At 35.9% G+C, this 14,228-nt stretch overlaps 1 protein-coding gene across 1 annotated transcript in view; it reads right to left on the bottom strand.

Moving 5' to 3' along the window:
* LOC139124775 (cullin-1-like) overlaps window positions 1–14,228 on the bottom strand; it is a 149,522-nt gene that overhangs the window by 97,192 nt on the left and 38,102 nt on the right. Inside the window, exon 5 of the mRNA XM_070690887.1 lies at window positions 12,773–12,970. Within this exon, the coding sequence (XP_070546988.1) occupies window positions 12,773–12,970 (198 nt within the window). The remainder of the gene's footprint in view (window positions 1–12,772; window positions 12,971–14,228) is intronic.

The following is a 14,228-nucleotide window of genomic DNA, read 5'->3' as shown; positions in this document are numbered from 1 at the left end:
ACTTCAATAATTGACATGATACTGCTACATGACGTGAAACAAATTGACAAGCATGTATGAAATAGGTCAATGTCCTTATACCAACTTTGAATGATACTGGTTGAAATATGTCTGAGTTATGGCTCTGTACATGAGAAAATCAGTGTTTGATCTAGAGTGCGCCATTGCGCATTTTGCGCAAAAAAAATCAGCTAAGGCGCCATTTTCACAGGCCATGGCGCCATTTCGGGCGCAATAATTGAAGGCCGCCGCCTGGTAGTTTGTTTCTGCAAAGCCACTATGTTTTACGCCCGTGCTCTACGACAACACGAGGATTTACCGTAACGTGGTATATATTCAATCATGACATTTTGCGACAATGACGTAAGTTGGGATGCGTCTTTGACGGGACGTGTGCAGAAGGCTATGCGTAGCGCAAGCTATGCCAGCGGCTATTCGATGCTTACTATGCCGTGTCTACATCTGTAAAGCCGTCGGGTTGTCTCCTCACCCACGCCCGACGATGAAGGAGGTACAACGATGGAAGTGTCAGAAACTGACACGCAGACCGATGCTACCGGTTTGCAACACAACCGCACCCCGCAGGTGAATACAATTTTGGGAATTTTACCGTTGACTCCGATATGTAAGGCTACCATATGTTAGCCCTGCGTACACAGGTACAGGTCTGTGTGTTCTCGGCGTTATATGGCCTCCGTATATCGCCGGGAACACACAGACCTGTACGCAGGGCTAACCATATGTAAGCTTTGACTGTAGGACGTTATGGTCAAATAACAAGCAATGCTATACGGTATAACTATTTTACATGATGGAGTGGCCGGGACTGGTATTCAGTGCATCATGCATGGTGTTGTGGACGCTAATTTCTGACATTTCTTGGGGTGATCAAAATATCCGAGTGGTAGGGAATATAATTGGTTATGTTTGTAAACTGGCTGCGAGTTTCCGAGGACAAGTCACTTGTTTATTTTTTCGTTTGGCAGTGACTCGCATACCAGCGTGGTAGCCACGTGGGGTTTCCAGTCGTACATTCAGTTTAGATATTTCATATTTCTGTCATCAAACAAATAGAGAGTGTGTTTTTGTCTGTTTAATTTTTCTCTAGTATACGTAATTCTAGTATTTTACAGGTTTGATAATTTATTTTTTCACTTATTTACGTGAACCCCCAAATTTTATTTTAGTCCTTTACTCTAAACTTGAAATTTTGAAGATATATGAGACAAAGGACACACTCTCAAATCTAAGTTCATTATTTCTCTGGATACCAAAATCTAGTATTTAACATTTTTAATAGTTTATTTTTTTAATTTATTTACCCCCTCTTTTTATTTTATTCCTTTACTCTTTACTTAAATGGTACATGTTAGGGTGAAATTTTTATTAAAATCAGATTTGGCATTTCAATGTGTACAGCTCAATAAAAAAATCATATTTTCTTCTCTCAGGTGAAGTGGCTGTCACAATGGCACTGGCTGTACTATGGACATGATGAATGGTAGCTGATGGTACATGTCTGCAATAAAACATATGCATAATCATCAGTATTGAGTTGAGAAAATGGTCAAAATTTGAAAAAAAACGAATAAAAGTGTGTTATTAAATGTTGACTCACCTGTACGTCTGTCTTTTTGTAGAGATCCTTCTTGTGGGTGAACTGCCAGTCACTGCAGTAACTTCATATTATTTGATTAAAGGGACAGTAGCTGTCACTTTTAATAGGCTGCTTTCAGTGTTTTCATTCTGAGTATCAAAATGGTTTTTTGTAATTCTTAAAAAAATCAAGTTTGTCAACAAAGTCTGAATATCCACTCTATTTCTAGCAGTGGTATTGTTGACAATTAAATCTAAATTAAATTGTGATCAATAAGGGTTTACTTTACAACTAAAATGTGTACAACTAAAACGTAGTTGACAAACTGAATGCTCGTGAAATAACTTCAAGCTCAATAGAAAACTGCCATTGTTGGATGACACACAGAAAGAAAAATATCAATAGTTACAGCTTCTGCACCTTTTTGTCAATATCAGCACACGTGGAATCTGTCTTTGCAAATGTTGCCTGGCAACTCAATCTGTCCATTATAAACCTTTTAAAAACAATTAATTGCAATTTAATTTGATTAATAATTCTGGGGGACCACTTTTTATCCGCTGATCAACAAGGGCCCTCTTTAAAAATTGCAAGGGGCCCAGCATGGCCCCCTTTTTTGCCAGTGGCCCCTTTTTTCAAGGGAGTGGGCCCGCGATGGCCCTATTTTTGAAGTCCTAGATCAACACTGAGAAAATCGTAACAAAATCACCGCCATGCAGCGATATTTGATCTTACTGTTAAAAAACAACCCGTATATGTATGACATAAGTCAATGTCCACGTACCAACTTTGAAAAATACCGTCAATGACGCTGTACCTTCTCTAATGTGTGGCCAGGTCAGGTAATTGGTTGTTGGCATGGAGTTGTTGGTAAATAGTTGATGATGTAGGGGCATGAGGTGGGATATGGACCCAAAGAACCCAAAAGAATAAATACATCAATCAAAAAAAATTCTAAGCTACAGTATAAACTGCCTAAAGATAGTTCAATGTGGAAAAAAAGTTAAATAATTCAGAAATAAGAATTAACAGTCCAAAATAGTAATGACGCACTTCCCTACTGACCTGAGTGCATGTGAAATACACAACCTGGCATCTGTAAATTCAATGTATACCAAGTGATCATTTTAAGTCACTGTAACTGTTTTTAATGGATTTTCCAAAGAGTCCTGTGGAAATGATGAAATATGCTTATCTTGTCTTGTGTTTGTAAAACCTCATGGCTGATAATTGTCATAGTATTCAAAAACATAGGGCCAAAGTCCCTGAAGCTACTATAGACATGGATACAAAATTAAGTATTTCCTGACTGCATGAAATTATCTCACTAAGGTCATCCTAGGGACATGTATTAAACCAAATATTAAAGCTGTCTGACCAGCGGTTTTGAAAAAACAAGCAACTCAACAGAATCTTGAGCTGGTTATCTTTTAATATCAGCATTTTCATCCTATTAACCAAGCACATTTTAACTTTCAAATTAACATTGTAAGTAAGTTCTGTTGAATAAGTTGAGACTGTACATACTCAGAGAAAGCACACTGAAGAGACAAATGTTTGAAACTTAAGAAGTTCAAGGTCATCAAAAGCATTATAAGGAATCACATTACACTTTCATTGCACTGTTTACACAGATTGCATAATTGCTATAAATAGCACATGAGGAATCTTACAGCCCAGCTTTACCATAAAAACCCTATCACTTTGACCACTCTTTAATTGACCACTCTATTTTTTTCCTCAAAAGGTAATCTTATTTTATCCTTACCAAGTCAACCATAAATGGAAATTAGAACTTTCTCTATCTCTATTTATTTGACCACTCTATCATGACAAACTATTATGAGCAATTTCTTTTAGATAACATAAATGGTGGTTCAGAATATATCAAAGTTGGGATTCAGGAAAGTTGCCTATACATGTTTTAATCCTCCAAGATGGTAAGCATTTCACTATGAACTGTCAAAAAAAGTTGAACTTTCTGATAATTCCACACTAAAATTATTTTGGCTTTGATGATTTCCTAGTTAATTCAATTATTTAAAATCATATTAATTATTTTTTCTGGGTGAATTGATAGGGTTTATACAGTACAAGAATTACATACAATGTAAGCCAAATTTTGACCAAAAATGACAAAAAAATTCCTTAAAAATACACATTTGCATATTTCATCACAATTTGAACAAATCTAAGTTGGGTTATCCCTAGGGACCTGTATACCAAATAACAAAGCTGTCTGACCAGCGGTTATGAAGAAGAAGATTTTTTACCAAAAACACCTTTTTTGGCATTAATTTGCCTATTTTCAACAATATCAAAAAATTAAAAAAAATAGTTTCTCAAAATCATATTTTTCATCTACACAACAAATATCAAATCAGTAAGTACTGCGGTTCTCAAGATATTTGAGTGGACGGACGCCTCACAAACGGACATACATACATACATACATACATACATACATACATACATACATACAGACTGACGACGGACGCCGGACGGATACCCATCCCAATAGCTTCTATAGACTATAGTCTATAGTAGCTAAAACCTGATTATCCCACTGATAATTGTCATAGTATTCAAAAAAAATTGAAGAAATTACGTTTTTTAATAGGCATATTTTCCTTGAAATACATGACCGTGTAAAGAATATATGCTAAAAGTGTTTAAGAGTAAATTTCTTTTCAAAAAATAATTAATCTGTGACCAAAGGATTTTTATTCTTTGAGTTTACAAATTCAAACATTGCAATTTGTTCAATCATCTTGTGCAGTGCAAAATTTATAAATGACTGAAAAACAAAAAAAATTGGCAGAATTACAGCCTTTGTGATGTAAAATTATGGGTTGACATCACGATAATTGTTAATCTGTTTGAAGTACTAATATACTATAATTTAAAAAAGAAAAGTTCATGCAGAAACATATATTGTCAGCAATGTAGTGTAATTTTGACTTTACATCAAAATATGCCTTTGCTGGATATCAAATATGTAGGGCGAAATATTAAAATCAGCCATGTTCAGCAAAATCCACACAACAGCATTGATCCTTTTCTAATTTGATTTGATTTGCTTATGTTATCCTTGTATGACAGTCAGATGGAACTTGAACACAACACAGTGAATAAGTATGCTGTAAATGAAATGGTGTGGCTGCATCCACATGCAGCAATAGGAGTGCCTTTGTCTCTCACCCCTCATTTCCAACCTGTCCCATCCCTGAAAAAATAGTTTGGTCTTATATTTATAATGTTAATAATTTCTGTATTTGTTAAAATGTGCGCATCTCAAAAACATTTGATCATAAACATTTTCATTGTTTTTTATAGCTGACCAGTCAGTTAACCTGTTTATTTTGAATATTTGCGCATTTTTCCTCAGTATTTGACATTTTCAGAATACCTTCTTATTCAATTTGTCATTTTCTAAAAGTTTAAATGCTCCTTTGTGTGGTCAAGCTTTCCACAAGCATCAAATGTGGTACTTCATAGGAAGGTCTGCCTCTAGAGGGCGGGCATCATGAGCAGTGTTTGTTAGTTATTTCCTCCACATAAACTTCTGATTGTACTGTAAATATTGAACATGGCCGACGTCCGATTTTCCTGGCTAAAACTTTCACTCATTTTCGTTCATATGACTCTGAAACTCCAGGAAACGATTGGGAAGAAAGAGTTATCTTGAAATATTGAGGTACTCGCCGATATTTTGCAAAATTAAATGAGAAAAATGCAAGGAAAATGCTGACAGGCTTACACAATGACCGTTTTCAGACTCAGAGGCATATGATCATTTGCAGATTATGCAACAGGCCCATATCACGTGAGGCCATGAGGGGATATCCACGCAACTCAGTACCAAACACTAGCAAACACAAAGTGAGTAACCCTAACGTCAGCTCAGTAGTCTGTAATAGATCGTAGTCAACTAAGAACCTTGGAGAAAGGCTTACATGTAACACTGTGGCTATGCCGCTAAGTCCCTTTGATTTTTGTCACAGTTCAAAATCGTTCTCCTACACCTCAACCTGAACCATGAACACCCCCACCACTTTATGATATGACCCATTACAATGGCATGACGTCAACGGATCTTGACAGACGGAAGTATTGACAGACGGAGTAGTTGACACCAGCATACTGGTTTTCAACTCTAATACCTTCTCTGTCTATAAATAGACACGAGAAGGTAATAAATCAGTTGAGACTTGCCAGAGTTATAGCTCTCGACATGAAAAAACCATAACAAAATTGCCACCATGTGGCCATATTGGACCATATCGTGAAACAAATCGACGTACATATATGTATAACATGAGTCAATGTCCTTGTACAAATTTTGAATAAATTCTGAGTTATGGTTCCAGACATGAAAAACTCGTAAAAAAATGGCCACACGATGGCCATATTGGATCGTATCGCAAAACAAATCAATGTGCCTATGTATACTATGACATAGGTCAATGTCCTTGTACTAAGATTGAATAAAATCGGTCATATCAGGTGAGACGTGCCCGAGTTTTGGCTAAGGACATGAAAAAATTGTAACAAAATGGCTGCCATGCAGCCATATTGGATCATATCATGAAACAAATTGACATACATATGTATGACATAGGTTAATGTCCTTGAATAAAATCAGTTGAGATATGTCTGAGTATTATGGCTCTGTACATGAAAAAATCGTAACAAAGTAGCTGCACAGCAGCCATATTGGATTGTATCACAAAACTAATTGATGTGCATATCTATGACATAGGTCAATGTCGTTGTACCAACTTTGAATAAAATTGATTGAAACATGTCTAAGTTAAGGCTCTGTGCATGAAAAAAATTTTAACCAGATATGAACTGTAAATGCTCACGTGTTTCATTATATATTGCAGTTATATGTAAATTTGAACATTTGCCACATGTTTGCAACTTCATTGAAAGTATTATGATCAACATAATAAACAATATTCACCACAGATTAACTCTATAGGTCATTAAGTATTAAAATATGTAATTAGCTGAAATAAAATAATTAATTTCTTTGACTGCTATAATTGTATCACCACTTATATAGCAAGTGTAATTGCCTTTGGTCAAGTCCTTCAAACTATATATTCCAAACTTTGAAAGCTCATTAGATATGCAAACTATTAATTAGCTGACATGAAAACTTAAGTGCGAAATGACTTCCAATATTGGTATAACCTGGTATAATCATCAATGTCATAGCATGTTATGCCAACTTTGATCAAATAAATCCAAGTATATATCCCTAATTAAGAACGTTAATTAAATACACACATTAGGAATTGGCTGAAGCAAAAATGCTTAATGCCTTTCAATAATGTTAGCCTACATAATAGTATCTTTAATGAACATAGCAAGTTTCATCAATTTTGGTCATGTAAATTCAAATATATATCTCTCATTTCAAAAATTCATTAAATATGCAAATGAGGAATTGGCTGAAGAGAAAATGCTTGATGACTTTCAATAATATTGTATTATAGTGTCTTTAATGCACATAGCAAGTTTCATCAATTTTGATCAAGTCCATTCAGATAGATATCCCTAATTATGAAAATTCATTTAATATTCAAATTAGGTTTTGGCTGAAGTAAAAATGTCTTTTGACTTTCAATAATGTCATATCACAGTATCTGTGATGTATATAGTAAGTTCAATAACTACAATCAAGTTAATTCAGATATATATCCCTAATTGGGAAAGTTCATTAAATATGCAAATTCAGAATTGGCTGAAGTAAAAATGTTTAATGACTTTAAGAATTGTTGTATCATAGTGGCTTCAATACATGTAGCAAGTTTGATCAACTTTGGTCCAGTCATTTCAAATATATATTCCTAATTAACAAAGTTCATGAAATATTCAAATTAGGAATTGGCTGAAATTAAAACGCTTAATGACTTTCAATAATGTTAAATATTAGTATCTTAATATACATACCAAGTTTGGTTAATTTTGATCGAGTCAAATCAGACATATATCCCTAGTTAGGAAAGTTCATTAAATATGCAAATTAGCATTTATCTTTCATGTCACCCTTAATGGTTCCCACTGCTGATATATCTTGGTGTGATCAACATTTGTAGCAAATCTCATCAAATTGTGTGTAGTTGTTTTTAATACGCTAGTTTTCATCGTATTCGAACCCACAACATACGGCATCAGTATATATCCATTTTTCTAAAATCATTAATTATGCAAATGAGCAAAAACTATGCAAGCCACACCCACCAAAAACTAATCAGTTCTTGCCATTTGCTAACTGAATATATGTACCAGATTTGATTCTGATCTGATAAGCCGTTTTTGAGATAATGGACCAACAGACAGACAGACAGACAGACAGACAGACACACAGACGGACAGACAGACAGACATCACTGCGACATATGCCCACGTGTGTAAACACGTGAGCAAAAATCGATAAAAATGGGCGGAGCAAAACATAACTAATATGGTATCTTTGTGAACAAAAAGTAGCAAATTAAACAGCTGGTTGACACCTCCAAAAATAGAACGTGCACGCCACATAATGTAAACATTGACTGCACGGTGACTTTACGTATACTATTTTCACCCAATTTTACGGTTTACTTTCCATACGATACATCCACTCATTTCCCCCATAGGTTTGTCTTGAACATAGACTTTTTCGAAGTCTTACTGGAGCAGAGGTTCGGCGCGGCGTCGCCTCGGATTTGTACAAACCGTGATGACGTTGCCAGGCGATCGATCGACACTCCTTAGATCTCATGCGTCATGGTATTACGTTTCTCGTCCGAAAACGAAGCGTTTGTCATTGTATTCTGCGCGTTTTTGAATGATTCAACATAATGCATATCATGGCAGTGGCAATAGCTATCCGCATCTTTGTATACGGGTAAACGATGCAGAAATCCAACGAGTAGTTTTTCTTCCACGGGATCTATTATCGGAGTTTTCCTCGGCTCGTCATAGTGTACATCACTCTTGCAGGGAGTCTTGATTGCAGAGTCGTATTTGCCTTGATAATGAAGCACCGTTTTGTCCAAACGCCGTCCTAGAAATGCCGCATTTCAGGAAAGAACGGGAAAAAATCAAAACAGTTCTAAAAGAACAGCAAATTCGCCTACTAGATGTCCAAATTTATCGAGTGTGGTTATTTCAATGGACGACGTTGGACATTTACCACAATGCTCAACGGCCGGGTCGTCCACCAATTTTGTAGAGCTTTTGTCTTACAAATAATCCTTTCCTTATTCGACCTTAGTTTAGCGAGGCAGGCTGTGTCTCCATTATAAAACGTAGTTTTCCACAGTTCTTGGATGGTAGTTGTAGTTTCCTTTTCAAAATTTCGTTGTCTCATGAACTCGGCGCTGTCGCGGATGGATGGGAGGGTACGGACGACTATTCCCCCGGCGTCGATTACACGTTTTATGGTGACCAAAATGAAATGTGGTGTCGATTTGTTGTCTTATGATTATTTCAAAAAGCTTCTGAAAATACTTATTTTAGAAATCAAACCTGTTAATATTTAATCACCTAAAATAAAATCAGAATAAAGTGATCGCATGATCTCTCGGAGTATTCATTTCAATGTCCATCCCTCCTTATACCAGATATGAACTGTAAATGCTCACATGTTTCATTATATATTGAAGTTGTGTGTAAATTTAAACCGTTGCCACATGTTTGCAACTTCATTGAAATTATTATGATCAACATAATGAACAATAATCACCATCGATTAATTCTAAAAGGTCATGAAGTATACAAATATGTAATTAGCTGAAATAAAATATTAAGGTTATTTGACTGCTCTTATTGTATCACCACTTTATATACCGTAGCAAGTGTAATTACTGTTGGCCAAGTCCTTCAAGCCATATATGCCGAGCTGTGAAAGCTCATTAGATATGCAAATTATAAATTAGCTGACATGAAAATGTGAAATGACTTTCGATATTGTTTTAACCTAGTACCTGGTATAATCATCAATGACATAGCACGTTTTGCCAACTTTGATCAAGTAAATCCCAGTATATATCCCCAATAAGCAAAGTTCATTAAATATGTAAATTAGGAATTGGCTTAAGTAAAAATGCTTAATGATTGTCAATAATGTTGTATCATGGTATCTGTAATATGTGTAGCAAATTTTGTCAACTTTGGTCAAGTCAATTCAGATATATATCTCTAATTAGGAAAGATCATTAAATATGCAAATTAGGAATTGGCTGAAGAGAAAATGCTTAATGACTTTCAATAATGTTGTATTATAGTGTCTTTAATGTACATAGCAAGTTTCATCAATTTTGATCAAGTCAATTCAGATAAATATCCCTAATTATGAAAATTCATTTAATATTCAAATTAGGTTTTGGCTGGAGTAAAAATGTCTTTTGACTTTCAATAATATGATATCACAGTATCTTTGATGTATACAGCAAGTTTCAACAACTACATTCAAGTTAATTCAGATATATATCCCTAATTAGGAAAGTTCATTAAATATGCAAATTCGGAATTGGCTGAAGAAAAAATGCTTAATGACTTTCAAAAATATTGTATCATAGTGGCTTCAATACATGTAGCAAGTTTCATCAACTTTGGTCCAGTCATTTCAAATATATATCCCTAATTAACAAAGTTCATGAAATATGCAAATTAGGAATTAGCTGAAGTTAAAACGCTTAATGACTTTCAATAATGTTAAATCATAGTATCTTTAATATACATACCAAGTTTGGTTAATTTTGATCAAGTCAAATCAGACATATATCCCTAGTTAGGAAAGTTCATTAAATATGCAAATTAGCTTTTATCTTTCATGTCACCCCTTAATGGTTCCCACTGCTGATATATCCTGGTGTGATCAACATTTGTAACAAATCTCATCAAATTGTGTGTAGTCGTTTTTAATGTATATCCGTTTTTTCTAAAATCATTAATTATGCAAATGAGCAAAAAGTATGAAAGCCACACCCGCCAAAAACTAATCAGTTCTTGCCATTTGCTAACTGAATCTATGTACCAGATTTGATTCTGATCTGATGAGCCGTTTTTGAGATATCGGACCAACAGACAGACAGACAGACAGACAGACAGACAGACACACGGACACACAGACAGACAGACATCGCTGCGACATATGTAAACACGTGAGCAAATAAAATTGCCGCCTGGTGGCTACATTGGATTGTATCACAAAACAAATTGACGTGCATATGTATGACATGGGTCAATGTCCTTATACCAACTTTGAATAAAATCAGTTGAGATATGCCTGAGTTATCGCTCTGTACATGAAAAAATTGTAACAAAATGGCCGCCTGGCGGCCATATTGGATTGTATCACAAAACAAATTGACGTGCATATGTATGACATAGGTCAATGTCCTTGTACCAACTTTGAATAAATTTGCTTGATACATATCTGAGTTATGGCTCTGTACATGAAAAAATCGTAACAAAATGGCCGCACGGCGGCCATATTGGATTGTATCACAAAACAAATTGACGTGCATATGTATGACATAGGTCAATGTCCTTGTACCAACTTTGAATAAATTCGCTTGATAAATGTCTGAGTTATGGCTCTGTACATGAAAAAATCGTAACAAAATGGCCGCACGGCAGCCATATTGGATCGTATCACAAAACAAATTGACGTGCATATCTATGACATTGGTCAATGTCCTTGTACCAACTTTGAATAAAATTGGTTGCAACATGTCTGAGTTATGGCTCTGTACATGAAAAAATCGTAATAAAATGGCTGCCTGGTGGCCATATTGGATTGTATCACAAAACAAATTGACGTGCATATGTATGACATATGAAGTAATCCTTGTACCAAGTTTGAATGAAATCATTCCAGGCATCTCTGAGATATCTGCGTGAACGGACGGACGCACGGATGGACGCACTGACACACACACGCACGGACATGACCAACCTATTAGTCCCCCCGGACGGTGTCCGTGGGGACTAAAAAGAGAGGAAATTTAGAAGGTATTTTGGTAAAACTACAATCAACAACAGTGCTGAAAAAATAACCAGCAGTATGGTACTCAAATATACGTGTACAAGCACATACAGAATGTGGGGCCATTTTTCTGCCCTCCAAGAGCACGTACAGCGTGTCAGTGCATTGTGACGTGCCGAGGATAATAATACACATGTGTATACATACAGGGGTTGGGCCTTGCTATAAATTCATGTACCAAACTACAATCTACAGCCAACTGCCATTTATTTCCTAGACACAAAGGTATGTCTGCCACAGTAAGAGTGAAAACACCTGTATATTGTGTAACAGCTTGACACTGTCTGTGAAGGCAATCCTCCCACAGTCAATTGAAGAAGCCGTTCATGCCAAAAGATGCACAAAGTCAATGAGAATGATATCAACATCAAAATGAAAACTATAAAACACACAAATACAAGTGGAAAAGTTTAGAAGGTGACAAAATGGATAAGACCGAAAACAAAATGGTGCCCATTTTGATGCAGTTTGTTAGCCTACTTATTAGCCATACAAACATGCAAACATCGTAGCTGTTTTGATTAACTATGCCGAAAGTTAACTACATATAATGGATAACAATATTACAGACATGTATTGCCACTAGGTGACAATTCTGACTTAACTTGAAGGGAACTCATATGCCAAAAATCAATGCCATAAAAATAGTTCCATTTGAAGAAAAGTGGCACTAAAATCCTTAAAAAGTTACTTTAAAATGATTGAATAAAAGGAAAAGGCAGTCCTAACCCTCTCAGGCCTAAACCCCTCTATACAGTGGTTGCTCTGGTAAGTTAGTTAGCAGAAATGTATTTGTCCAAGAAGTTACTGAAAGATTTTCAAGATATCTATACAGTATAGGGCACTAATACACAAAGCCATGGCCACATCTATATAGGGCACTGATACACAAAGCCATGGCCACATCTATACTGTATAACTTATAAGGCATTGATATACAAAGTCATGGCAACCAAAAGACAAAAGCCATGAGAATGGAGCTGGTGGCTGGAGTAGTAAGCAAAGTGAGAAAATGCAGTGAACTTTTATCATTATTTTCAGTGTACCGTATCAAAACACTTTAATTGTAATACTGATAACATAAAAGACTGACAAAAGATGTAGTTACATCAGTATAGACTGACCTCTGATGGAAGTACAAATGTACATGACTGCTGGAAAGGCCATGATCCTGAGCTGAGGACTTGTATGGTGAAATCTATATCCAATGGTTCATTGCTATTTTTGAGGTGGCCTTTAAATTGTTCATTAAGATCTTTACTGACACCAATGTCCTGGAACATACGTTGCAATTTGGATGTGTACTCAAAGCCACACGCTTGCTGCAATAGAACATAACATTACTATGAATCCACTTTTGTTGACACAAATAGCAAAACTACTACTGACAAATTGACAAATAATGCAATACCGGCTGATGTGCAATGCAATACCAAACTGACCTGCAATACCAAACTGACCTGCATTGCAATACCAGACTGACCTGCAATGCAATACCAGACTGACCTGCAATGCAATACCAACTGACCTGCAATGCAATACCAGACTGACCTGCAATGCAATACCAGACTGACCTGCAATGCAATACCAGACTGACCTGCAATGCAATACCAGACTGACCTGCAATGCAATACCAAACTGACCTGCATTGCAATACCAGACTGACCTGCAATGCAATACCAAACTGACCTGCAATGCAATACCAGACTGACCTGCAATGCAATACCAGACTGACCTGCAATGCAATACTAGACTGACCTGCATTGCAATACCAGACTGACCTGCAATGCAATACCAGGCTGATCTACAGGTTATGATTTACAGTAATTTCAGGTCATGATAAATGACAAATACAGTGCAGTTACTGCTGAATAATTGACATAAACTGTAATACAATGCTGAAATGGAGATTATCAATTCAAAGTCTTTTAAGTCAATGTGCAAACCTGGTTCAATATGATCAACACTTTTTGTGTAAAATTAACTTAAAATATAGCTGCAAAGCAGCAATAACCGGGTTTCGAGACATCTAGGTGCACAGGGGCAATAGAGAAATATATATGCAAAAACATGGAAGGCTATGGTAGTATGATGTCACATTTTGTTAAAAGAATTGAGTCCCATAGTTATTTCTATATAACAAAAATCAGACCTCTAGCTCTATTGGCTTGCCCAAAATTAGATATGTGCATAATTAATGAGGTAGAGGATATGTTGTCATAAGGTGTCCCATCATACCAAATATGAAGGGTGTAGCACTTGTCGATACTGAGTTGTGGACATAAATGTATATTTGGGGTCAAAGGTCATCGAGGTTACATGACATTTTGTCGGAAAAATTGTATCCCATAGTTATCCCTATATACCAAAAGTCAGACCTCTAGCTCTATCCGCTGACCCAGAATCAGATATGTGCATAATTAATGAGGTACAGGATGTGTCATCATTAGGTGTCCCATCATACCAAATATGAAGGGTGTAGCTCTTGTGGTTACTGAGTTATGGACAAATATGTATATTAGGGGTCAAAGGTCATCGAGGTCACATGACATTTTGTCGGAAAAAATTGTATCCCTTAGT

Source organism: Ptychodera flava (genome assembly GCF_041260155.1).
Source record: "Ptychodera flava strain L36383 chromosome 23 unlocalized genomic scaffold, AS_Pfla_20210202 Scaffold_24__1_contigs__length_23054250_pilon, whole genome shotgun sequence".
In the NCBI taxonomy this organism is placed as follows: domain Eukaryota; kingdom Metazoa; phylum Hemichordata; class Enteropneusta; family Ptychoderidae; genus Ptychodera; species Ptychodera flava.
This window is presented reverse-complemented; position numbering and strand designations above follow the sequence as displayed.